Genomic DNA, 26,606 nt, shown 5'->3' with positions numbered 1-26,606 from the left:
TTTGTTTACAAAAAATAACTAAGCAAACAAAGTAACTAAAATATGTCTTACTCTTAATACATTTAACTCAGTGCAACAAATTAAGGCCCGGACACACAGAGCCGATAATCAGCTGTTGGACAGTCTGGCAAGGTCAGTGACTCGAGTCTGTTCGGTGTGTTCCGTGCCGTCGTCTCTCCGAGGGGCCGTCGTCCTTCATTTTGGCCGATTTGACATGTATAATCGACGGGGCGGGCACTGCCGGCAGTCGGACTCAAATGACCCATCTGATTGGTAGAGTGCTAACCCGGAAACGGGGAGCGGAATGAGCGTGACTAAAGTCTCTCAAAATCTGACGAAAATCTTTTAAATTGACCTTTGTTGATCTGAAATGAAGACAGATTCAGCAACTGCATGGCCTATTTCTTGCTTAAAATGTTTTCAGAAACACGTTTCGGTGAACTATTTTAGTACAATATGAGATCGTATTCTGAACCAGCCGCCATGACAGTCTGTCTTTGAATTTCCGGAGAAACCAGACCCACGTGACGCATTCGTCCAATCAGCTACCGGTTTTCATTTTTGGGCGACAATACAGATTAGTGCCGCCTGCTGTTATGGAGACGTATTACGTCTCGTCGCTTTGGTGTGTTCCGAGGCATTTTTTGACCAATTTGGGAGACTGATCAGCCCAACTGCCTTTTCTGCCGACGTTTTGCCGTCGGCTCTGTGTGTCAGGGCCTTTAGTCTTTTCTCTCAAAACCAAAACAGTTCTCTTTTGGATCCCAACAACCACCCAACCAAAAAATAAAGTTTCAAGTTCCCCGCTACTTTTATATGATACTATACTATGCCTTTTTATGACTTACTTTACTATGACTTTTAATGACATAGTATGACTTTTCTTATTATATGCTACAGTATACTATGACATTTTATGACTTTTTTATGACATACTATAATATGATTTTTTATGACCTACTATAATATGACTTTTTATGACCTACTATAATATGACTTTTTATGACTTTTATGACATACTATACTGGGACTTTTTATGACTTTTTGACTTTTTAATGGCATACTATACTATGACTTTTTATGACTTTTTTTATGACATACTATACTATGATGTTTTTATGGCATACTACACTATGATTTAAAAAAAAATGTACATACTATACTATGACTTTTTATGACATATTGTACTATGACATATTGTACTATGACTTTTTGACTTTTTTATGGCCTACTATACTATGACTTTTTATGACATACTATACAATGACTTTTTATGAATTTGTGGCAAACAATACTATGACTTTTCATGACTTGTTAATAACATACTATATGACTTTATTTTACTATGTTTATGACATACCATACTGTGACTTTTTATGACTTTTTTAAAGACATACTATACTATGACTTTTTATGACATTTTTATTATATTCTTTACTATGACTTTTTATGACATACTATACGATGGCGTTTTAGGACTTTTTTAAGATTATTTTTTTTGGGCATTTGACAGGACAGCTGAAGACATGAAAGGGGGGAGAGAGAGAGAGGAGGGGGGGACGACACGCAGCAAAGGGCCGCAGGCCGGAGCCGAACCCGGGCCCGAACCCGGGCCCGCTGCGTCGAGGAGTAAACCTCTACATGGGCTCCCACTCTACCAACTGAGCTATCTGGGCGCGACTATACTATGACTTTTAATGACTGTTAGAAAAATTGTGATTTACATTTGTATTATTATTAAAACTGTTTGCATAAGAATACCATATTATACTGATTGTACTCTAAATAAGATACCATGGAGCCATCAACTGTCCTTGTCTGAGCACAGTGTGGTGCTGAGGAAAGAACAGGCGCTCCCTAACTGAGATAAAGAAAGACATCGACTTTGTTATGACTACATGTACATATATTCCACTTCTTATTACAAAAGCAGCTGTAGAGGGCTTTTTTGTGTTTTGCTGTAAGTGCTAGAATTTGACTCTACCTGCAAGTAAACAGGTTTTTATATAATTCCAGTGTTTCTGTCCATTCCTTGATAATTAATTATCTTAAAAATGACATACTATACTATGACTTTTTAATGACATAATATGCTAGGACGTTTTGACGTTTTTATGACATACTATTCTATGACTTTTTATGACTAACTTTACTATGACTTTTTATGACTTTTTATGACCTACTATACTATGACTTTTTAATGACATACTAGTATGACTTTTTTATGACATACTATACTATGACTTTTTATGACTTTTTAATGACATAATATACTATGACTTTTCATGATGTACTATACTATGACTTTTTTATGACATGCTATACTTTGACTTTTTATGGCATACTATACTAGAATTTTTTACACTTTGTTTTACATATTATACTATGACTTTTTATGGCATACTATACTAGGATTTTTAAAACTTTTTATTACATACTATAGTATGACTTTTTATGACATATTGTACTATGACTTTTTTACTTTTTTATTACATGCTACATTATCACTTTTTATGGCTTCTTATGACATACTATACTATGACTTTTTCATGACCTACTATATATAGTATGACTTTTGGGACTTTTTCATTACATGCTATACTATGACTTGTTATGACTTTTTTTATGACCAACTATACTATGACTTTTAAATGACATGATACACTATTACTTTTTATGGCTTTTTTTATGACATACTATACTATGAATTTGTATTACTTTTTTAATGACATACTATACTAACATTTTTATGACTTCTTTTACAATTTTGACTTTTTTAAAGACATACTATACTATTACTTTTTATGACTTTTTTAATGGCATACTAATGACTTTTTATGACTTAGTTTACTAAGTTTTTTTTTTACTATTTTTATGACATATACTATGACTTTTTATCACATACTTATCGATGACATTTTAGGACTTTTATTACCTACTATACATTGACTTCTTATGACATACTATGTTATTGTAAAGGTATCAAATTTAACCTTAACCTGCATAAAACCTATTACCTCAAACTTGCACTTGAGTAAAAGGGCTTTGTTGCATTCCGTCACTGGGTATAATGTTGTACCATCATGTTGGCAATATGTTGAACTTTGTGTAAATGAAATGAAAACACAAAGAAAAGATGCATATTCACTTTATTGCAGACATGGTCTGAGTGTAGTATGTGTTTATCTCTCTCAGATACATGGCTATGAGCCACCCAGTGTCGGTCCACCTCTACTTCCTGTCAGACCAGTTTCAAGGCTACCTAGTGCGTCACATGGCCACTAACCGAGCCTCCACTCAGCTGGAAAGCTTGGAAACCTGGGTGACTTCCAAAGACCACTTCACCCTGGCCAGCGCCCCCAACCCTACCAACAGGCTGCAGCACATCCAGGTCAGACAGACACACACGGAGTTCAGAAATTTGATACATTTGTTTCGACCAGTAGCTCATGTTGTCTGTGCATATTTTATATTCACTCAATTTAAGTGTTTTATTTATAAACATGTAAAGCACAGATTTAAAATCTGCACTTTATTGCAGTCAGTTGAAAAGCAAATACCTCAGAATTTGTCTTTTGTTCCCCATTTGCGATTTTTGGAGAAGTTTAACAATTGCATGCTACTTATGGTTTGAGAAAGTATTTTGGGCTAAAAAATGCGAAAGCATTATACAAAACAATTTAGCTTCTATATACTAATATCAGTGGATGAATTGTTTGGTATGAAACATTAGCATTTGTAAGATTAAGATAGAAAATGAAGTCACACAGTTGTGATAAGGACCTTTTTACAAAGTGCTTCACAAAAGAACACATGGCAATAAAATAAATGATTAGGAAAAAACTAAGACGACTGAAATAGAAAATAAGGTTCTTTAGATGGAAATAAAGTCATCGACAAAAGGTAGTATAGTAGTAGCAGTATGGGCAGAAAAGCTCCCACATGTATACTGGAGCCAGACAGCTTTAAAAATAATGAGTACAACTTTAAATTGATTGAAACCTTAAAATCAAGGCTAAAATCAACTGGAAGCCATTTATAAAATAATTTTCAGCAGATTTTGCCAGATACAATCTAAACTGTCCCTGCAATCAGAATCTGAGTCAGTGCAAACAGGGCGATCCTGAAACTCTTCCTGTTGTTCAGGTTGGGGCGGACTGGGATCCTAAGGAGCGTCTCTTCAGGAACTGGGGGGGTCTGCTGGGCCCCAAGGACGAGCCGGTGGCCGTGCAGCGCTGGAGCCGAAGCCAGAGCAACCTGACGGCTACTGTGGTGTGGATCGACCCCACCAACGTCATCGCTGCCACTTACGACATCCTGGTTGACGCCTCGGCTGAGGTCACCCACTACCGGCCACCGCTCACCCTGCCCTTGAGGCCCGGCTTGTGGACGCTGAGGGTGCTGCATCACTGGAACCCGCTGGGTCAGACCAGCTTCATCGTGGCTCCGCTGGAGTTCCACCGACAGCAGCCTTTACAGCAAGGTGAGCGTTCCAAACACGTCACTGCGTTAACATGCACACAAGAAAACAGATTACTGCAAGAAATCAGATTTAGGCAGGAATGTTCAGAACTCAACGAACTGGAGTTGGACATTTCAAACATAATTAGGGATGTCTTCCATCACAGTATACGTACAGTAGCTACAGTACAGGACATTACTACTATTTTGTTCAAAGAGTCAGTGAAATATTACTTATATGGCACAACGTTTCAGTATCAACCTGCAGAAACTCATGGAAACACCTGTTGAAATGTTATTCAAGAGCTTTAAAGGGGTCCCTGCAGTTTGTATGTCAATAGCAGATCTAATACCTAAACCACCCACACAGCAGAGGCCCTCCTGTCACAGCTGTCAACACCATGCATACATATATTTATAGTGTCAGTATCCAGTCACACATGCACCAGGGTCACCTCTATCCAAATTAGCCTCCCGTTTGAATTGTTTGACCTCAAGACAGACAGACAGACAGACAGACAGAGCAAGAAAGACGGGGAGGGAGACAGACAGACAGAGCAAGAAAGACGGGGAGGGAGACAGACATGGAGACAGAGAAAGCAAGAAAGACGGGGAGGGAGAAAGAACAAGAAAGACGGGGAGGGAGGGAATTAGAGACAGACAGGGAAATGGAGAGAGAGGCAGAGAGAGACGGAGGGAGAGACAGACAGGAAGACAAAGAGGGAGAAAGGGAGACAGACAGGAAGACAAAGAGGGAGACGGGAGACAGACAGGAAGACAAAGAGGGAGACGGGAGACAGAGGGAATGAGAGAGCGACAGGGAGGGAGAGAGACACACACAGACAGGGAGGGAACAAGAGGCAGACAGGAAGAGAGTGAGACAGGGAAATAGAGAGACAGAGATGCAGGGAGAATGAGAGAGACAAAGACAGAGGGAGGAAGAGGGAGGGAGGGAATGAGAGACAGAGACAGGGAGCCAGAGAGAACGAGAGACGGAGAGCGAGACAGGAAGAGAGAGCCAGAGGGAGAAGGAGAGAGAGACGGGGAGGGAGATGAGACAGACGGGAAGACAGAGAGAGGGAGACAGACAGGGAAATAGAGAGACAGAGATGCAGAGAGACAGCGAGAACAAGAGAGACAAGGAAAGAGACGAAGGGAGATAGACAGGGAAGACAGGGAGAGAGAGAAAGACGAAGGGAACGAGAGGGGGGGAGACCGACACAGACAGGGAGGGAGGGAACGAGAGAGGGAGGGAGGAAACGAGAAACAGACAGGGAGCCAGAGAGAGAGAGAGACAAACAGGGAAATAGAGAGACAGAAAGAGATGGAGAGCGAGGCAGAGAGACCGAACAAGAGAGGGAGAGAGAGAGACACACAGACAGCCAGAGAGAGAGGGAGACAGACACAGGTAGGAAGAGAGAGGCAACACTGTTATTGGAACTTTCATGCGGTCTACCAGGGTGGTAACAATCTCGGGGAAAACACTGCTACCAGACCATGTGCTGCCATCACCATCTGACTGGGGGTGGGTGAAGACAGAAGGAATGTATGAGCTCCACTGGACGTTGCCACAAACATCAAAATCATGCCACCAGCTTATCTCTTGTAGCTACAAGAATTGCTGCAGGTGCAAGAAGGCTGCACTACAGTGCACAGGCTTCTGCTTCTCTGAGCGAGAATGCGCCAGCTGATTGTCTCTTTTTATAGAATAGTTAATGACAAAAGTACATTTACTTAAAATGGTTACATTGCCTATGTTATTTAAGTTAACTGTACTTGCATATTGCTACGGTTAAATCCAGTTATAATTATACATTGTGGATTTTTCTTTCATTTATATCACTTTCATTGTAATAACACATATAGGTTTAGGCATGAGGAGTGGGGACTGGTTCGGGAAAGAACACCAGGGTAAGCCAATTGGAGGCAGAATAAGGCATGTCACGATGTTCACACGTCTAGCAGATCCGATCTAGCATCTACCGTCAAAGTGTTCTACGCAAGTAACCACATTTTGGAAAATGGCTGCTATGGTCATTATAATGCTAAACTGCAGTGGCCCAATATCCAGATCTCTTCTAAATATATCGAGCTATACATGTACCAATTTTGGTGCTTTTATCACAAAATGAACAATAGGTTTAGCTACTACGGTTAATCTGATCATCTTTGAAAAGCCCAGCAGGTTGTTTTACAACAGATATTTCCAGAAGACTCTTCAAACTAGCTTGATGATAAAAACGACTGCATTTCATAATTAAGTTAAATCGTAAATGACAAATCCAAGCTCATTTTTTAAAAACACAAGCAAAATATAGAATGTACCAAAACTATACCTATAAAACTGAGTAACCCAGTTACCATTTTTGACATTTAGCAGATAGAATGTTTTTTTTTATCCCGATGGGAAAAGGGTATTTAATGATTCTGGAAATACCTTCAGAACATTAAGGACGTTTTCTTAAATGACCTTCTAGGTTTATTAAAGATTGATGGGGATTCATTATTGGGAAAATTGCCACTCTGCATGACTTGACTGAAGGGAGTTATGTTTTTTACCTATTATCTGGCAGCCGTTTCACATATTCAAAAGGCTTTTTGTGATCTCTGTCTGCCTGAGATGACAACATTTAACATTTCAATCCAGTGTTGCCACATTCTGTTAAAATACTACATTTAAAACTTTTTTTTGCACTGGGCAAAGATTTTCCCATTCGGGAGATTTCGAAAATACCTTTGAAGATGCAAACCACTGTCCGATAAGAAAATAACGTTTGTATTTCCCCGCCTACGGTAAGCGCTAAGAAGTCTATGTGACTGAATAACATACGGAGTACCGAGGTCACAAATGACACTAGAAAATACATGAAACCAAAATTATTGTTTAACTCTAAGGTTATCCTAGTGTGGAGGAAATATGCTTTCCAAAGCCACCTTTTTCACCATTCTTCTTCTCCCACCTCCTCCTTACCACTTGTCCTGGGATCCAGAGGATGCCCTGCGGTTGCACGGTGGCCCAGCCAGAAATTCCTACATGGAGCAGAGTTTCCACGGCCTGAACCCGGTGCTTCGGCTGCCTGTGAGTCTGGGCGCCGTGGAGGAGGCTGAGGCCAACGCTGCCCTGACGGGGGTGCCGCTGCGCCGCTGGCTGGACTGGCTGCTGGAGGGCCACTGGTCGGCCGCAGACGTCTGCTCGATGGGACCCAGCGCCTGTCCCGTCATGCAGCGCTGTCGTCTCACCGTCTGGAGCGCTGCCAGCCCCGACACCAAGTCTGAACTGACCCCGCCCAGAGAGGACGGACGGATCAGGTAGCAGACGGACAGGCTGAGGGAGGACAAGAGGAACAAATGAAGGAAAACGATGGGGCTGATGTCCTGTTTGTGTCTTATATTTATTTATTTAAAGTTTGTGCAACATCAAAGTGAAAGGAAATGGATGAATGAAACTTTGAAGGCAGCAACATAAAGAAGAGGAACAAACTCAAAACACTGAGAAACAAATCTTCAGTCCTTATTCAGTTTGCTGCTCAAAGCTCTCAAGTGTGCGTGTGCGTGTGTGTGTTGAAGCGGTGTGTCAGAAGAACTCTATACCTCTTGTGAGTGTTTCCCTGGGTTACGGTATGCAAGTGAGTTATACATGTCCAGATGCTAAAAACGGACGTAGTTGCTCATTCTTAGGCCATTATTGCTCACAGCTTAGTTAGTGCTCAATTTCCTGAGAGAAATCATCTTTTATAGTGATCATATTTATTTTTATTTCAGACTGTTATCCACAGATTACAATTGTAGTCAAAAGTTTGAAATATTTAAAATGCAACTTCCTAGAAATGAACACTGATCCTAGAAAATAAATACTGATTTAGTTTCCCGTAAAAGGTTTTAAAAAACAAAATGACGTGAAGCTAAAATTGAATTGGTCGATGCTGTACGGGAACTCAGTGAAGACAGAAGCTTGCATTCTTTTTAAAATATTAATTAAAAGTCAACAGTTAATGCTTTGACTTTGGCTTTTTTCAACCACAAATGTGATCATGAGTAATAGTTTGCTGAAAGAATTAAAAGTATTTCTTGAAGATCAAAATCAATTCTTGTAATTTGAGAATTTTCTGAGAGCTTCAAATTATAACAAGAATACAGCATCCCATAATTCAAATCACCATAGTACAATGTTTGAGTTCTTGAGATAACGGCACAATTAAACGGCAACAGCACTTAAATGTTGGGATAACAGGCCTGAAACACTTATAAAACACTTTGTTTTCTTGACATATTCCAGCTGTGATCCAGGGATAATGAGCCTGAAAAAAAGTCATTAGCAACTATAGATGTTCTCATACAGAGCCAGGTGGGTGTCAGCGGAGAATTTCTAAGAATATGCGCAAAATATATTTATTTATTTTTCTTTAATTTCGTTGGTCTTTTGCTGGGTGATTAAAGCGACGTGCAAAGCAAAGACCACAGTTCCCATTTCCTTTCCAACTACAGTCAGTGTTTGTTTCTTTTAACCATTAAGACCTTCACTAACCTAAATCATGTCGCTTTATTTGCCTGAAAGGGTACTGCATATTGGAAAACACCGGTAAAAAGTGGTGGAGTAAGTACTCAGATCCTTTACTTTAGTAAATATAGTAATACAATAACAAAAAAACACCATTACGTTTACATGAAGTAAAAGTACAGAAGTATGTTTAAGCAAAAGTACAAATTTTGTAGAATAGCCCCTTTTTAGTGTCTTTTTATTTATTTATATAATTTTTTTTTTGGTGGAAACGGTGTGCTAAGGTCAAGGTTTAACTACTTAATATTACTTGTTTAACCTATAAAAGCATCATTTTATAAATTGCTGTATTTATGTATCACTATAAAAAGTAACAAGCTAAAAGCTGTCAGATAGATGGAGTGAAATACAAAGTACAATATTTGTCGTCAAGGTAGTTTAGAATTGCACTTGAGTAAAGGTACTCAGTTACTTTCCACTACTCACAAACTACATGTTAACTTTTTGAAAGTTTTCTCCTCTGACGCTGCCCTGCTCTGTATTCTGGTGTGTGTAGTTTTCTTTCTGTGCCATGTCTGAATCCTTCAGACCGCCTGAGGCGTCTACTATGCTGGAACTCAGAACAGATTCATTTTTCTTACACACTCTTAATCTGCTCTTGGCTGAAGAAATTGATGTGACGTGTCCAAGTGTACACAGGAGTGAGTTTTTTTTTAAGTCAGTGACTAATATTTGATATGCTATTTGCAGCGGGTGAGATTGTTTTTGAAGAAAAAAAAAAAAAGATCTGCCTTTGTTTCTAAAGGCTTCCAAGTGTTTGTCAGGACTGATGGTAAATGATTGTGTCGTTCAGTTTTGGGTGGTTAAATGTCCTCCTCTCCTCATCTGCTCTCATTTTAACTATTTTGTGTTTTTTTTACGACCGTAAGTGCTAAAGTACAGCTACATATTTTGAACTAAGGATGTTTTATTGGTCATTTGCAGGCTGGGCTGTCAGTAACAGTTACAATATTTTGTATTAACTGGTCCGTTAAGTTTAATTTAAGATGTCAAAAATGTAATAGCCAATGACCATCAGCAGCTAGAGAACAATGTATGCCTTAGAAATGCATACTTGTATATGTCTGAGCACTGAGCCCCAAAATGTTTCTCTCTGAACCCTAACCCTTACCATAACTTATGACAGAAACCGAATGACACTTACTAAAAGAAGCGTTATGTCATAAACGTTTATGACTTGTTTATAATGTTTGACACGTTCATGACAGTGTCATGTCACTCTTGTGTAGATACCTTCAAGTAAAGTGTAACCGTAAATTTGTCTCCATTATTTCAGATAGAAATAACCAGAACAAGTTGATGAGCAAAAGCCAAATCTCTTGGTTTATGTATTGGTATATTATAATCATAGTCCTTCCATACTTTACATTACTTGCATAACATATATCATCCTGTGAGTTGGGTTGGGATGTAGCAGGTGAGGAGGAGAGGGCAGGCCACCCAGGACATTTAGATGCACCTTTAGATTTCCATGCTGCTCAGTGATGGACATTGTGCCAAGATATAAAATATTCATACTAAGTCTGGGTTGCACCAGTGAAGATGAAGGTTATACTGTGCTGTTTTTATTATCAATAATGCATAAAATCAGTGCAACAGTCGAACTTGTTGACTAACAGTTTAACATGGGAAAAAAAAACTAAATCCAATTCAGGTTATAACTGGATTAAATCAATTTGCACTAGATGGGGTTTTGAATTGTAAACTAATGATCAATCATGCAGAAATTGAAGGAGCTGATGGGATTACATTTCACACAAATTATACCTTGTATGATTTTTAACGAGACTAATACAAATGTATTGATTAATAATAATAAATAATAATGACAGTCCCTTTCAAAACAATAGTTCAACATTGTGAGAAATGCAGAGTTAGATGTTAAGCTTGACACCACTCATGTCTGTACTGTAAATATGAAGCTACAGTCAGTGGCCAGTTAGCTTAGCAAAAAGACTGGAAACAGTGGGGAAAAGCTAGCCTGGCTGTCCAAAGGTTACAAAATCTGTCTAACAGCACCTCTAAAGATCACTAATTAACTCAAGGAAGTAACTGATTTTAGCCCCAAAAAACAGTCCAGCACAAAAACAAATTTGTAAACCACAAATGACACTTTTTACAGATTAAACAAACTACAAATATAACAAGGTAATGTTTTTTAGAGGCTCTGGTAAAAGGATTTTATCAACTTTGGACAGAGCCAGGCTAGCCGGTTCCCCCTGCTTCCAGACATTATGCTAAGCTAATCATGCACATGAGACAGAGTTTTATCAATTTGATCCAACTTGCAGCATGAAAGCAAATAAATACCACTCAAAATGTCGAAATATTACTTTTTAACTTCAGCCTACACAAATGCTGCTCATATTTCCTGAATGTAATAGTGTTGAACATAATCATTCATTTATCTTATGGTAATTTTAAAATCAAAATGGTGCAAGGTAATGTCAAATTACAAATCCTAATCTTTGCTGGTGCAACCCATCTTCAGTTAGTCATATTGTGCATTACTATAAAAACTAATATTTAACCATTTCTGATAAATTATTCCAGTGTGTGTAGTTGCCATATGCCAATGTTACTGGGACCCAAACTGGAGAGCAGTGGGGGGTTCGAAGCCTGAGGGGGAAGCTCAGAATGAACAGTTGTTCTGGGACAGTCAGCACTTAAAGCACAGACAGTGAACAGTGCGTCATATTTATTTTAGAAAAGATTGTGACTATTATATATAACTTATTTGAAATGTTACCAGATGTTTGGGTTGAAAGAGATATTAAAACTGTACAAACAATACAGCACAGGACCAAAGCTTGCAGAGCGCATCAGTAATTTACTGCCACTAGATTTGGGATTGAACAGAACGCAAGAGGTACAGTCAGCTTATGTTTTATCCGTTTGATTTCAGAACTAGACTGGTCACCAGAAAAAGTACTTGTTGTAGACACCCTAAAGTTATTATGTAAAAGTTAAACAGCTGTCACAATACTGTAAGGGCATTTATTAGGTACAAAAATGTCTGGGAATATTGGCGCAAAAAAATGTAATTAAATTGCTAAACCTACGGTTCAAAAACAAAAATGAGCCATGAATAGTTATTAACAAAATACTATGATGTACTGTATTTATGAACAACTTTATTGCAGAATTAGATTTATGTATTCAGGTAGATCCAAACCTATTTTGGTTCTTTGCTGTAAATCAAACAAAAAGGGAAATCAAGTCAAACCCTTTTTCCCCTTTTTAAAACCCTGACCAGGTCCAAAACTTTACCATTTAAATTTAGTAGGTTGTCCGCTTGCGACATTACATTTCACACTAATTCTTAGATTTTTTTGACCAATAGTTGCCAGTCAGAATCGCTTTTATCATAGTTACATTTTTTATTTTTAATTACAGCTTTGGCCGCCCACAGCTTTTATGATTTAATTTATAAATAAGGGCATTTTTTCAATATTTGTACATGTCAGCAGTCATTTTGGCATAATGTCAGTCTCAAAGAAAGTCCTGGACAGTTAAAAAAAAAAGAAAAAAAAAAAATTTTATTTCCTGTTTCTGCTCATGTTGATTTGAATATTAAGAGCCACTTTATGTCCAGTATGTATTTTCCATATGACGAGTCGATCGAAATAAGTATTTTGTAAAACACTCATAGACGATGTATATTTAAGTTAATGACATGGAAATATGTCAGCTCTTTGGATGCAGTGATGATGGTGCCACAGAAGTTGTGACTGTTTTTTAGAGATTTTGATGGTAAGATGTTGATAAAGTTTTCAGATTCTGGAGGAAAATCCCAGCTGTGAGGCTTGTTTTTTTCCCATTTTATTTTTGCCTCACACACTTACAATGCTGTTTCTTTTAACCCAACCTATTTTTTGTGCCATTTCTGTCTTACTGCGTGTTTGTTTTGTTATTTTCTTGCTCTTCTTTATCACTTTCTCTCTCTCTCTCTGGGAGTAGTGCTGTGCCTTAGCTGTACTCCTGTTTTAGGAAACCCTCTCTGAAAGCATCAAAAACGGTCTCAAATGTTAAAAAAAGCCAAAAAGAAATTGTTGTGAATGCCTTATAAATGACCATAGCGGTTTTGAAGTACAATCTCCCTTTATTTTGTGCCTGTGCAGTTTATTTCACACTCTTGTATGGACAGGTAATGCTAAGGGGTCAGAGGGGTTCAGGGGCCCCCAATAAAATTATTTTTTTTTATAAATGTTGAGTTGCTGAGGAAACCGTGAAATTACTATTTTAACTTCTTTAAACTTTGACTTTGCTCCTTCTCTTGTACTTTACTTCCCTACAATAATTTGACAGCTGGATGTACTTGTTACTTTGCAGATTCCACATATAAAGCGTATACAATATTCAATTCAAAACAGTTTAAAGCATAATGTGGTGCAATTAAAACAAAATATACACTTTACAAAGTAGTTCAAATGAGTTCCACCTCAGCCGGCTACAGCAGTAGATTTCTTCTTACGCTTTAAGGTATCAGTAATAATAATTAAGTAATTTGTAATAGTATAACATTCTGCCCAACAAGTACTTTTACTTTATACTTTTTATGTATATTAATTTTTTTTACTTTGGTAAGAATTTGGAGAATCCCATAGACAGTATATAGAATGGACCAACAGATCCCGTTGCTCTGGACGGAGACCAGTGAAGGCCATTAGAAGCACTTTTCCGGTGAGCGCCAAGCGTTACTGCGCAGCCTCCAACTGAGAGAGACGACGTAAATGTGACATGAGCAACGTCTCTGAAAGTTGGAAGTCTTCTGGTAGCTGTGCCAAGAGAAATCTCAATCATTCCCAATCATGCAGAGACGGAGAGCGTAGGTATATGTAAGGAGATAACATAGGCACAGGCTAATTATTGATCACTAAAATGCTCGTTAACATTAGTAATTAAACTTAAACAGCTAATGTAAGTCGAAACTGTCTGTGAGTTTTTCCTGTACTATACGGTAATTCCTCTACTGTGCGACAGTAAGTCGCGTGGTTATGACACAATCGTTAGCCTATTTTTACAAAAAACGTCTGCTATGGAGCCATAACGTGAGATACAAGGTAATGGAGCCTTTTATACATTGTCGTGTTTCTTTAGAAATAAACAATGGACAAATAAAGTCTTTAAACGCTTCAGATGTAAAGTTATTCGCTGTCAAAATGAATGGCAGTCAATGGAATGCTAACTGGGGGTGAGTGCTTATTAGCATCAAAATGGCGCCATAGGAGGTTCGGGTTGTGAGGAGACGCTTAGCCCCTTGGAGAATCCCGAACTTTTATTCATATGAGTATTTGTACATCATTGCATTGCTACTTTTGAATACTTTTTCCACAATTTACCACCTGCAAGCAGCTAGAGAGGTTGTAAAAAAACCTATTTTAGACCAGTTCAGATCATTATAATTATATGGCTGGGATGTTTGGAAAATCATCAAATGGTTTTGAAGGGGACATTTCAAAGTCTCTCTTTTAGTTGCTGCAATCATTGAGCCAGACAATCGAAATTCAAGCAAAGGAGGGCAGAAACTGGGTGGAGCTGAGGAGAGACATTCTCTTACTTTATATAAGTAGAGAGCACTTCAACACTGTCACAGTTTTCTGGGAGCAGCATGAACCTACATTCAGTCCTTTTGATTAGCGATATTTCTGGTGAAATTACATAATTTTCCCATTGTCATCAAAAACTGAAAAGACCAAACCAAAACCAACAGTGAATGTATCTACTAAACGAGTATTGTGTCTGTATCAAAGCCTGATAAATCGTCTTCCTGTGTTCCATTGATCTCCATTGTTGTTAAAACCATCAATAAGGGCGCCCAGATAGCTCAGTTGGTAGAGCGGGCGCACATATAGAGGTTTACTCCTCAACGCAGCAGGTCTGGGTTCGACTCCAACCTGCAGCCCTTTGCTGCATGTCATTCCCCCCTCTCTCTCTCTCCCCTTTCAGTCTTCAGCTGTCCTATCAAAATAAAGGCCCAAAATGCCCATAAATAATTTAAAAAAATAAAAACATCAATAAGCCATACTGTTGCACTGGGTGACATGTTCCCTCATTACTGTGAACACACACACACACACACACACACACACACACAAAGTATATTTACATACACTGTCCTGCTGCTACAAATACTAGAGTGTGGATTCATAAGCTGCAGGAAAAAGTCCCAGACACATGCACTATTTCTATGTTGTTTCTAAGATATACATCTTCAGTATACAGTCGGAAAGTATTGAAAGACGCACTGTTAAACACACTATTGGGCTTGGTCTTTTTTGGGATTTGATGACAATAACAAAAATATAGAATATCAGCAGCCTTTAAGTATTTCTCTACTTATGTCTTCCCTGCTACTAAAAGTATCTTAAATTTAACACCCACCTTTTTTGGGGAATTTTCTACTATTTGGCTTATAACGGAAGAACTGTAAGCCCAAAATGCATGTATGCAAGAAGTCATTTAAAAGTTAAATTCCTTATCCTAATCCTTCCTTATTGAACACTTTATATCTGCACAGCCAGCAGTGATGGAATCATCAATACAGCTGATCGATGACACGCGCCCAGAGGGACAGAGCTAATTATTAATATCTGTGTGGCAGCAGAGTTCACTGTGACTGACTAAGACTTGCATTTGTGCTAAACTCGACAAAACACGTCCTGTAGTGAACAATGGAACTGATGTTCATGTTCTTTGAAGCTTTTGGGTAACAAGGGTCTTACAATAGAACTGTAGTGTAGCCTACATGTGTAGTGTTAGTCATCAGAATAATAATTAACAAAGATCTTATTAGAATTAAATAAGGGGATTTTAGCACACTATACACCAACATGCGTCTCTAGAATCTTCTAATTATTTGTATTTGTCAGAATTTTGAATTTCATTTGAATTGTTGCATGAATATTTTATCTTTTCACTTTTTCCTTTTGTTAACAATGTATTAATTACTTACTTATTTAGTAAGTTTACTTATTATTAATAATTATGAATATGGCTGTATAAATGGTAAAATTATTTTGGGAGGGGTAGAGAGTTTTAGTACTTCAAGAATTATATAAAAGTATTTCTTCATTAATATTACAGGACTAATATTTATGTCACTGTAGGCCATTCCCACAAGGAAATACATTAATAGATCTAGATCTAATAACTTAATCGGCCTAATATTATATATTTCATAATCCTAACTCAAGATATATTATGCAATGATTATCATATACAGTATTAAAGAGAAGTTGTACTAGGTCATAATTAGGCGACACTAAACAAAATCTAGTAACCATTTATCTCAGTATTAAATTAGCCTCCATAAATGTTTGGATTAGTTTAACTTAGTTAACCCATTTACAGTATATAAAAACAATTCATTGTTGATTATTATTACTGTGTGAACATGATGGTTATGGTTTGAAAACTTATTACTGTTGATTTATCTAGAAAGGTTTTTACATCTCTGACCACAATGCTGAGCAAACAAACATAAGGAGGAGGGAAAGGTGTTTCTGACTCACCTGTTTGGTTTTCCAGTCTCCTTCCAGCTGCTCTGCCCTCGGTTTTCCTATATGGGCACAAACATGAGGAGATTCACTGTTAAGGCCTCTACAGCACAGCACATCACATACACTCTTAGTGTAAATATGGTTTGATATGGTCATCTTTAATATTGTTCAAATGTAAAATATCCTGCTTCCGTACATCTTTGCTTTTACAAGTTTAACAGATTGATGTCAAAGTGTTCAAAAAACTAAATCAATACATGCCAAACTCAAAATCTAGTATATTTACCTGCACTGCAAACAGGTTTTCAGCTAAGTTTACCCTCTATTATGGGAATAAAGTACACCGTCAGTTAAGACTCCTATAAAAACAAAAATCATACTATACATATCATACATCTTAGTATTAAACGGATGCAAGTTATTCTAAAATGGGGCCTTCTAAAGATACATTTGCTGCTCTCAAAATATAACTGATTAGTGGTCAGACTCGGAGCGCTGCTGCCCCCTTATGTTTATGATTCAAGTTACATCAGACCATAGACTGACTTAAATAGCACTACGTCTGTGTTAAAAGTACTTTATTGCCGGGTAGTTGTATTTTTTTGGGACCTAAACTAAATTAAACATACGGTTCTTCCTACTACCATTATTACTTTTATTTATCTGCCGTTTTATTCTTTTTTATGAACGTATTCATTTTTTTCCATCCATTGCAGACCAAGACCAAGCTGTGGATTTGAGATTATTTTCTTTAAATTTAGAGACAGACCCACAAAAAGCATCACTCATTTCAACACTTCCCGAAAATGTACCAACAAGCTGCCCAAAGCTACAGCTAATATATATACGGTACTAATGCTACCGATTCTGGGTAAAAAAAAAAAAAACTCACCTGTAGCTTAACTTCACATAAATCCAACAATGCAGGCGCAGTATCCCGGATTATATGTTGTTTACCAGCTCAATTATTTTGTTCTCTGAAATACCAACTGAAAATAAATAACCTCTTTTCATTCCTCACTTGTGTAACACACCTTCATCACAGCAGACATTTTGAATTACTGCAGAAGGGCCAGGTGTAGGCAATCTCATCAATATGGCCCCGTTCCGTTTAGGTTTACCCGCCAACCAACCAGCATGCCGTGTCAGAGCGTTGGGACTGAAACAACTGAACATATCGCAGCCTTTAGTAGTTACACCTGAGTCCAAAATGTTTGCTGGGACAGATATGTAGTCCGTTGGTTGTTAAAATCTACAGATGTCAACAAGTAGCCTTCAACAATTTAATAATGTGTTAAAAGAATAAAATGATTAAAGAAACATGATTACGTTTCAATCTTATCTTAACAGACCTCTAACTCTTCATATTGGTAAAAAGATGGTATCTATCTATCTATCTATCTATCTATCTATCTATCTATCTATGTCTGTGTATGTATATTTCTGTGCATGTACTTTGAGAGCAACAAAAAGCCAGAGCCAAACTCCCTGTAGGTGTTCACACTTATTTGGCCAAGGCCAATGATTCTATCTATATTTCAAAGACCTGATGGCAAGCTATTTACTTAAAAACTCAAGATTTAAATTTTTCTGTAGCCTAAAAAAAGAAATGAAAAAGATTTGTTGCACTTTTAGAGCCAGTTATTACTCAGGAAAAAAGGAATCAGGAGACTGGGATTTTTTGTATAGATATTTTAAGAAAATACAGACAAATGCTACTAATGACTATATACATTGAGAACAGCAGCTTTTTGCCAGTTGGGAACAGGGGAAACTTTACAGATGATATAAAAACAGGTGGACTTGACTGACAGATGTGGCATCAATGGCTCCGCCTCTCACTTCTTGGACAACTTGGCTTGTTTATTTTTGGGGGGCGCCCACTTCAAACACATAGTGTCCACTGTGAAATAGACAACACATGGCACAAGTTAGGCAAAAGAAGAAAACCTACAGAAACTTCCACTGTCGTATCAGACCAAGGCAAGGCTTTATTTGTATAGCACATTTCATGTCAGCCTCAGAGTCATTGTAGTCGAGATACAGTGACATTGTGTAGATGCAGCATTTTGCTATAACAAAGAGCATTGAGAGCCAACAATAGTGCAAAAGCCTCAGTGATTGTTTTTTTTAATGTGGTGTCTGTCCATCCCAAAAAAAAAAAGAGACATTATCTCATACTTTGATAATTGTAACACTATGATCATTCAAGCTTTTCTGATTCTAACTCCTAAATAAGTTTACATTTGGGTTTTGATGTTTAAGTTACAACAAGGTTAGAAATAAGGGAACAAAAGAATGCAAAAAAAATATCAAATGTCTGAACTAACCTGTAATTGGTGGTTTCTTGTACTGGGCGCTCTTCAGGTGCTCCTCAACCAGTTTGGGTGTCACACAGATAACGTGCTGACCTTTCCAGTACTTCACCATATTGAGTGACTGCAGCGTGCTAATGATGTCACTCTGCGTGATGCTGGTCATCTGGCTGAGGAGAAAAAGAGGGAGGAGGGTCTGAAATATGAGCATCAAAATCAGATAAACATAAGAAGATTGCTGATGGCTATCTTGTCACCGTAGCGTGTGTATTTGTGTGTCTCTACCTGAGGTCTTTGATTGACAGCGTTCCTCTAAAGTCCCTCAGGATCTCCAGCAGGACCCAGGACCAGTAACTTCTGTAGCTCAGCTTCCCCAGATCAGACAGAGGCTTCTCTGGAGAGCCGACTGCACTCTCCAGCTTTGACAGCTCATAACCTACAAACAAACACACAGCAGAGGATCTGTTGTTAAAATGTTAATTCATTTGTATGTTTCTGTATCTACAACAGTCAAATACACATTCTATCATTGTTTTGCTAAAATTACTGTACAGAAATGTGAGTGGATGTTCTTGGATTAAATATGGAGTCTGTCTGGACTCTTGTTAGACAGCGGATTGACTATGAAATGGGTAATTGCAAAGTTTGATCTGCATTCCAACTGAAGTTTCGAGTGGAAAGGAGAAATGAAACCAACCAGAGACCTCAGTAAGTGCACATGTATGCATATTTTATGTGTAAAAATGTATCAGTGCATATATTGTTTATTTCATAGTATTTGATTCTAATTTAAATACTTGTATATATGTGTGTATAGCGCTAGGGGCTTCGTCTTTTTTTTTAAAAAAAAAAAAGAGAAACCCAGTGTTGTAAAATGACAAAATACATTAACCTTGATATTCCTGCCGTCGGTTAATTATGAAGATGACAGGAATCAGAACGACACTAGTCTAAATCGATATATCGAATTGATCCTCAATGATCCAAGATTATTGAGACAAAGTGAAAATAGCCATACATATCGCCAACTTTAAGATGTGCCTTTATTTTGAAATTCCAACTTTATATATTTTTTCTTTTTATTAAAGTGAGTAATTTGTATTTAATTTAAATGTATGGAAGAGCTAAGTAAGGAAATTGTCAAATCATATTTTTGTTGCTTTTTGTAAATATATATAAATGTAACCGATTGTGTTAAATGGCTTTATGTATCGTCTCGGTCGCAGGCCCCTTAATTAAATCAAATCAAAATTGTATCGTGGCAGACCTGTGATATCAGTAAATATTGTATTGTTTTCCAAAGAATCAATATAATAATGTATCGTGATAAAACTATTTACACCTCTAACACTAGATTAGCACTTGATTTGCAACTGATGTGTATGTAATATATTTACTGTATTAAATCCAAAAATGACCACAATATGTTATCAGATATTAAGGTAACATGCTAAGCTGAAATACTATCTTTTCTGACAACAATGCTACAGCCAGTATTTTTCTCCTTTGAAATTTCCGTTCCGTGACGGAATGTCTGTCTGTGTTTTGGCCTGTGTGTTGGTATCAACTGCCCATTCTGACAGCCCAGCCAGGTTGCCAGATATACCTGTAAAAATGCAAACCCAGCGCGCTACAGCTGTAGTTCAGCCATGGAGGCAGCAAACAAACAACGATGGAGATAGGTTCTACCCAACCTAAAAAACCTTCCATGTTTTTAACAGTTGCATGACCAGAGACGTAACAAACCCCGAGTAAATACTGGAGATGTATTTGAAAGATGGAGACAGCTTAGAGCCCAAAAAGACCCAGACTTGGTTAATTTTCTCCTGAACAGCTTCAGGCTAACTTATCACCGCTACTTGGGATGGGCATTTTCAGTCATTTCAACATTCCTGTACTCACATTGAATTTTATAGAATAACATTACTCGAGTTAGTTACTCGCAAAACAATTGAGACACAGCCAGTGAAGTGATCCCGAATGGTCACGCCATAACTGCTAACGTTACCGGAGGACCAGGCAAGCGGGCCACGGCTGGTTACAACGTGTAGCCTGTTCAGCGGCTGTAGCCGATAAACGGGGAGTTATTTTAATCCAAGAAAGGGTGTTAGAGAAGGCTGTGAGTTTGCGCTGTTTTTAGCAGTTGTTTCCATAATTTTAAGCCGAGGAAGTGTGACTGTCAGTTGGGTAGAGAGAACGGCGAGGTAGTGGTGTTTTTAGGGGCTGTTGCCGTAATTTTAAGCCATAAAAGTGTGGCTGTCAGTCAGGTAGAGAGGATGGCGAGGTGATGTTTTAGCGGTTGTTGCTATAATTTTAAGCCGAGATAGGGTGGTTGTCAGTCTAGTACAGAGCTCCGCGTGAGCACGGGCTTTTATGACTGCCAACATAGCCAGCATCTAAATAACTTAATAAGACTAGCATCTAGCAACATTGATGCTGTATTCTCAACCTGGCAACCTCAGTGAACTTCCGAGTCTGGGGAGGAGGGGGCGAGGGAGACGACTCTCTCTCCAGTATTTTATATTTGGACTGTAGTAACTATTTTAAACGCTAGCTGTAAGTATTACATATTGGACCTTTAAAAATGACGAACTGATTTAACTAAAATTACTTGTTTTTCTTTGTCTCGTTTTTTTGGCTGCTGTCATTAAACAAAAGATTAAATTGTAGGTTTTGGTAAACTGTCATGATTATTTATCATTCTGGCCAGTGTATAAGCTAACCTATACTAACAGACTTAAGAAATAGAAAAACCTAACAATATTTAATCATTAGTGAAAAGTAATCATTAGCTGTAGTGCTGATACACACACATTACAGCTACTGTCCTAGTCTCTCACTTACTAAAAGCTATGAGGAACTTTCCGTAGCCTCTGCGTTGGTATGGCGGCAGTGTAAGAATACATGCCACGTTATTGCCATCTGGAGACTCTTTCTCCTGAAAAACAAAAAGGCAAAAGTTAAGAAGTTAATGATTCCAGTTTGAGGTTCTCTACATCTACTGTGTGATTCTGCTGAATTCAAAACACAGATTCCAAGATTTAGTGATAATACTACAGCCTCAACAAACTTGCAATCATGCAAAGGGAATGAAGGTGCCTGTGGAGATTTTGACCATGACTACCCTAGGTGATTGAATGAAGAAATACATGGATGTAAAAAATGCCGGTTTAAATTTATTTATTTACTTTACAAAATGTTTTATGAGGAAGGTAATGCATGTAGCATGTTACTCAGGCCTCAAGAATACATGTTGAACACAACTGTCTGTGTTTACCTTTAAAGAGAAATCTAACATCAGTGAGTCCAAATTTAAGTTAGGAAAGTATATTTCAATCGACTTGAGTGAAAAACACTAGAAACAGGTCTTACTTTGGAGAAGTAGCCGACAATGTGCGCTCCCTGTTTGTTGACTTCAGTGAGGATATAGAAGATAAAGGGCTCCACGTCAAAATAAAGCGTCTTGTGGTCGAGAAATAGTTTTGCTAGTAGACAAAGATTTTGACAGTAGATCTGCAAACAAAGACCAACAAATGAATCACAACGATGAACAACATCACACACAAAAAAAAAAATGTCTCTTACATAATTAACTGATTTTCTTAAACTCAAATGGCATCTGGTTTTATTTCCACTAGAAACACAGATTGGGACACAGATACCAGAAGCCGATGAATCCATATTATTTAGCATTAAACAGCTTACTCCTTCAGGTGTGGAATAGACTTTCCAGGTGTGCTCACCTTGTGGTCCCGCCCATCCACTTCATACACTGATATGTTGCTCCTTCTGTAGATTTCTTTGCCTGGAGGCTGCTTCCACTGACAGTGGGACTGAGGAGACAAAAATCAAAAAGATCTAATTCTATTTTCTTTCTTTCTTTCTTTCTTTCTTTCTTTCTTTCTTTTCTTTACATTTAACGATTTTATATGCTTTGTAATCCCAGCAATACTATGCTTCTAATTTATATAATTTATTAAAATAAAAAAAATAAATAAAAAGGTCTCACTTCTTGTGTTCAGGGTGCACAGGATGTATGAACATAGATTACGGCTTAATGTTCACTTTGGTAATAAACTTTATATGATTTGGGTTTCACATGTGGAAAAGATGTGAGGCACAGAGAAAGGCCACAGTTAACTTCCAAAATAAATGTGAGTAAAAATTCAGGACATTTATGAGGACTCTGTTACTTTTAAAAGACATTTCATTTCACAAGTCATGTCTCCATTATTAGACTCAAACAAAGAGAGTAATATGCCTACATCCTAAACTGAAGGGAAAGCTGCACTGACCAGATGATGCCTGAAGGTCTTCTCGTACTTCATGTATTTAAGGCAGTACTCGCAGATCCACAGCTTGGGCTGCTTGCCATAGTCCTCTGGAAACGGCGAGAAGTACCAGGCATCAATCTCAAAGTTTCCTATCTGGATCTTATCCACATATTTCACTTTCGTGATCTAAGGGACAGACAAGCGAGGTGGTACAATGAGGGAAATGCTCTTCATTACACAATGATAGTAACACATTTTAAGAAGTTAAAAACATAAGCCAGTTTAATCAAATAAGGTAAAAAGCACAGCAGGAGTGAAAAGTGTAAAGAGCAGCAAAATAAGGTAGTTATGTTAGCTCTATACTTCTAGTAATTTTTAATAAGAGAAACTAATAGACACACAGACACTCCACCTTACCGCCTCATGCTCCTTCTCCAGGGCAGCTGTTGTTGGGTCCATCTCTGCATATGTCTGTAAAGAAAAACGCCATTAGATAAATGTCAACCATTTAAAACAAGAGTGTCCCCACAAACCGCGTGAAATATCTATGTAACAGCCAATGTCTCTACCTTCTGTACATGGTTGATCTCATCATGTTTGCGCTTCTGGTTGCGAGTGATCTTCCTTTCAGGCTGTTCACCCAAATCACCAACGCTTCCGATCTCTGTGCTCTTCCTCACTGCATCCTTCACCGTCTTGGTGAGTGCTAGGCGGGCTTTACCCACCCACTCATCTAGGCGTCTGTTAACTGCATGACAAAAAAAAGATGAGGAATCATTGTAAAGCAGTAGGTGAGGGGCTAGAGAGCATATGGGCAAGAAATAAATCAATAGCAAGCAAATTGAGGGTGGAGCAATCTAAATCAACTTTGATGATATCGATGTAAATGTTTATATTCATTGCAATTATCAGCATATCAAGAACAGTGATGTACTCACATCCTACATAGTGAACATAGAACTCCTCTCTGCCCTCCTGTTCGTTCAATCGGGACTGAATAACCTCCGCTGTATCTGAAAAGAGAGCAAGTTCCATTAGTTAATGAGACTTTTGTCCAACAAAGTAATTTCTGTTAGGTAAAAATGCAAGCTTTAGCTATATGTTCTGTATAGGACATATCACCAAACTCCATTCAGAGTTGCGACTTGAATACCTCCTTGCTTATTAGCAAAGGAGGTAGCATACTTATTATTTTGCCTGATAAAACGTGACCTGGTATTTGTTGAGCCTGTTATTCAATTCGGCAATCTAATAATCATCCAGACTGTAACGTTAGCCTACTTGCGCGAGTGAAATATCAACTTTTAGAATTGGTTCGCATGCTGTTTGCACTGTGATGGTTTTATGATCCATACCGAATTGTCTAGAAAGCCCAGCTGAGCCTTTTGTAAATCAAAAATCCTTGGATTACGTCTTACAATCACGTTTTCAAGGGCATCAATGAGACCTTGCACTACATGTTAATGGAGTTTAGTGTATATTTCTCCCAAAACACAAGGGAGTCCGCGCAACTAGTTAGCTAACGTTATCCTGCTAACGTTAGCTAACTGAAATCGGAGTGAAACAGGCAGTACAGAGGCATCACTCACGCCATGTCTTGTCGGCTCTTTGACATAAATACGTCTCTCCAATTTCGACCGAGACCTCCTGCTCCCTTCCGCTGCAGAACACTCCGCCTCTATCCGGGGTGTGATGAATACTAGAGCCCCCGGCTTCTCTCACACGGTCAATGGCCTCCGCCTCGTCCTCTTCCCCGCCACTGCCGTTGGAAGAGCAAGCAGCCTGGATACTAACGTTACTGTCCAATTCACCCCGCTCACTTTCCATATGGCTAGAGTCCATGTCCACATCCATTCTAGGATCAGAGTCCTTGCTATTATTGTAGCTTTTGTGAAACTCAGTCCCGCCAGTCATAACCTCAGTCGTTTTGAAAACAACAACACGCCTCTGCGAACCTGCGCAGTTTTTAGAGGGGCTGGTCTCCACTAAACAACTGACTGCCAAGATGGCGTTTGTGGGACGTAGCTAGGTTCAGGTTCCACCAAAGATGCTCCGCCTCTCTTCCTGCGCCAGCTTCTACATCTCCCATAAGACCTACCACGTTGTTTTAAGACTTATTTAGCTTAATTATAATAAAGTGATTAACGTTGACCGTCTTGTACTGAAGATGATTTAAATTCCCTTTAGGGGTTAAGATATAAACTGACATAAAGATTTAAAACTATATTTTACCCCAACATCCTTCTAACCCCCCTGATGGTCTAGGGCCCAAGAGCAGTTGGTTACAACAATATGGATAGAAAATCATTCTTTTAGTGTTCCAGCCTTCAATACTTGGGGGAAGATGATCCTCTTCAGAGTAAGAATCTAATTCTTACTGGGCTGTGGGGTTTGACCATTTTAGCACCACAGACTGTAGACCAAGGGCTGGTCTCTTTTGGCCCCATTAGCTAGGAAAAATGATTAAGATCCTTTACCAGAGTACTGGTAGCAATACCAGTGTAAAATAATCGGATAAAATAATAATATATTATTAGATAAGTAGACACTTCATTCAATAAAGAAAGGATTAATACGTTTATCTTAAAATATAATCATTTACAATTGTTCAACTAAAACAGTGCTAACTATTATTAATAATGAATTAACATGCAAGCCACATTTTTATTTTGCAGCTGGCAAAGACTGAGCTGATTTAGCCATTTTATTTAGTGTTGGGTGGTTTGATGTACTGTATAACAATGCATTGTATTTTATAAGCTCAGTTTTTCAAAATGTAATCTACAAAGTCACCAGTAACTATAGCATTTTGAAAAATGTAGCAGAGTAAGTACAATATATCTGAAATAGAGGCCCCATCTACGTACCATAGGACCACTCTGGCCAACAAAACATTTCCTGCTAAATTCCAGTTGCTTCAAATTACAGCATCATTGTAAACAAAGAAATATTTTAAAGCTGCAAGTTGGTGTAACTGAACTGGAATGAACCTTTAAAATAATATCAGGAAATAAAGACATGCTGTAACACACTGACATCCACAGAACATTTAATTTGTAGTTTTTTAAGTCATATTGCACCACAACAAAAAGCAACAACCATCTGTATCTAATATCAGTGTGCTTAAAAGTGCATACCAGAGACCAGAATAACGGCAATGTACAGGAGGAAAGGATTCTACACTGTATGTTGTTTCTGGTGCAGGGCTTTAATCTACGCAAACTGATAATGGAGGCACACACACATTTGGTCATTGGCCCTCCTGTTGCCCTTTGTCATAGCACCTCCTCTCTAGCCCTCTCTCTCTCCACCACCTTGTGTTGGAAGCCCCTGCCGTGACCCCGGCGGGGACCCCCTCCTCTGCTGTACAGGTTATTGGGCCCTCCCCTGCTTCTTGAAGCTCGACCGTCCCAGTAATAACGCCCAGGGGCCCCAATGTCTGGGACAGATCTGTGAGGACCCCTTCTCCTTCCACGGTGACCATGACCACCTGCAG

General features: G+C 38.3%; 3 protein-coding genes and 1 long non-coding RNA gene across 6 annotated transcripts in view; 1 reads left to right on the top strand and 3 right to left on the bottom strand.

Moving 5' to 3' along the window:
- LOC116063741 (xylosyltransferase 1-like) overlaps positions 1-8,348 on the top strand; it is a 41,699-nt gene extending 33,351 nt beyond the window's left edge. The window contains exons 9-11 of the mRNA XM_031318672.2: positions 3,196-3,391; positions 4,147-4,483; positions 7,452-8,348. Of these exons, the coding sequence (XP_031174532.1) occupies positions 3,196-3,391; positions 4,147-4,483; positions 7,452-7,774 (856 nt within the window). The 3' untranslated portion in view covers positions 7,775-8,348. The remainder of the gene's footprint in view (positions 1-3,195; positions 3,392-4,146; positions 4,484-7,451) is intronic.
- LOC116063802 lies at positions 3,478-17,829 on the bottom strand. Of its 2 annotated transcripts, none has more exons than XR_004108372.2 (4): positions 17,414-17,828; positions 16,534-16,580; positions 7,433-7,786; positions 3,478-4,504 (listed from the first exon to the last, which is right to left on the bottom strand). It is a non-coding gene; the product is annotated as an uncharacterized LOC116063802 (long non-coding RNA). The 2 variants fall into 2 exon arrangements; XR_004896155.1 differs by lacking the exon at positions 3,478-4,504 and adding an exon at positions 5,912-5,980 and having other exon boundaries at positions 17,414-17,829.
- Positions 17,830-18,198: 369 nt separating this feature from the next.
- Positions 18,199-25,143, bottom strand: kat8 (K(lysine) acetyltransferase 8). 2 transcript variants are annotated; one of them, XR_004896150.1, is made up of 11 exons: positions 24,700-25,143; positions 24,049-24,123; positions 23,680-23,858; positions 23,528-23,581; positions 23,132-23,296; positions 22,580-22,669; positions 22,209-22,349; positions 21,681-21,774; positions 19,122-19,272; positions 18,852-19,032; positions 18,199-18,424 (listed from the first exon to the last, which is right to left on the bottom strand). XR_004896150.1 is itself a non-coding variant. In XM_031318724.2 (11 exons), the coding sequence occupies exons 1-11, from the start codon at positions 25,022-25,024 to the stop codon at positions 18,360-18,362; spliced, it is 1,494 nt and encodes a 497-aa protein (XP_031174584.1). In that variant the 5' UTR covers positions 25,025-25,141; the 3' UTR covers positions 18,199-18,359. The 2 variants fall into 2 exon arrangements, 1 of the variants encoding a protein (XP_031174584.1); XM_031318724.2 differs by having other exon boundaries at positions 18,852-19,006; positions 24,700-25,141.
- Positions 25,144-26,142: 999 nt separating this feature from the next.
- rnf25 (ring finger protein 25) overlaps positions 26,143-26,606 on the bottom strand; it is a 5,915-nt gene continuing 5,451 nt past the window's right edge. The window contains exon 10 of the mRNA XM_031318726.2: positions 26,143-26,606. This exon is cut by the window's right edge and continues 457 nt beyond it. Coding sequence (XP_031174586.1) covers positions 26,386-26,606 — 221 coding nt within the window. The 3' untranslated portion in view covers positions 26,143-26,385.

This window comes from Sander lucioperca, chromosome 21 (genome assembly GCF_008315115.2).
Source record: "Sander lucioperca isolate FBNREF2018 chromosome 21, SLUC_FBN_1.2, whole genome shotgun sequence".
Classification (NCBI taxonomy): Eukaryota; Metazoa; Chordata; class Actinopteri; order Perciformes; family Percidae; genus Sander; species Sander lucioperca.
The sequence above is the reverse complement of the archived record's forward strand: the minus strand, read 5'-3'. Positions and strand labels throughout refer to the sequence as shown.

Bases quoted from the DNA above. Each gene is read 5' to 3' on its own strand.
- kat8 (XM_031318724.2), bottom strand. From the start codon at position 25,024: ATGACTGGCGGGACTGAGTTTCACAAAAGCTACAATAATAGCAAGGAC. The intron at 23,582-23,679 runs GTAGAGACATTG...TTTTCTTTACAG, and splicing joins AGATCAACCATGTACAGAAG to ACATATGCAGAGATGGACCC. The intron at 23,297-23,527 runs GTAAGGTGGAGT...TCTGTCCCTTAG, and splicing joins TGGAGAAGGAGCATGAGGCG to ATCACGAAAGTGAAATATGT.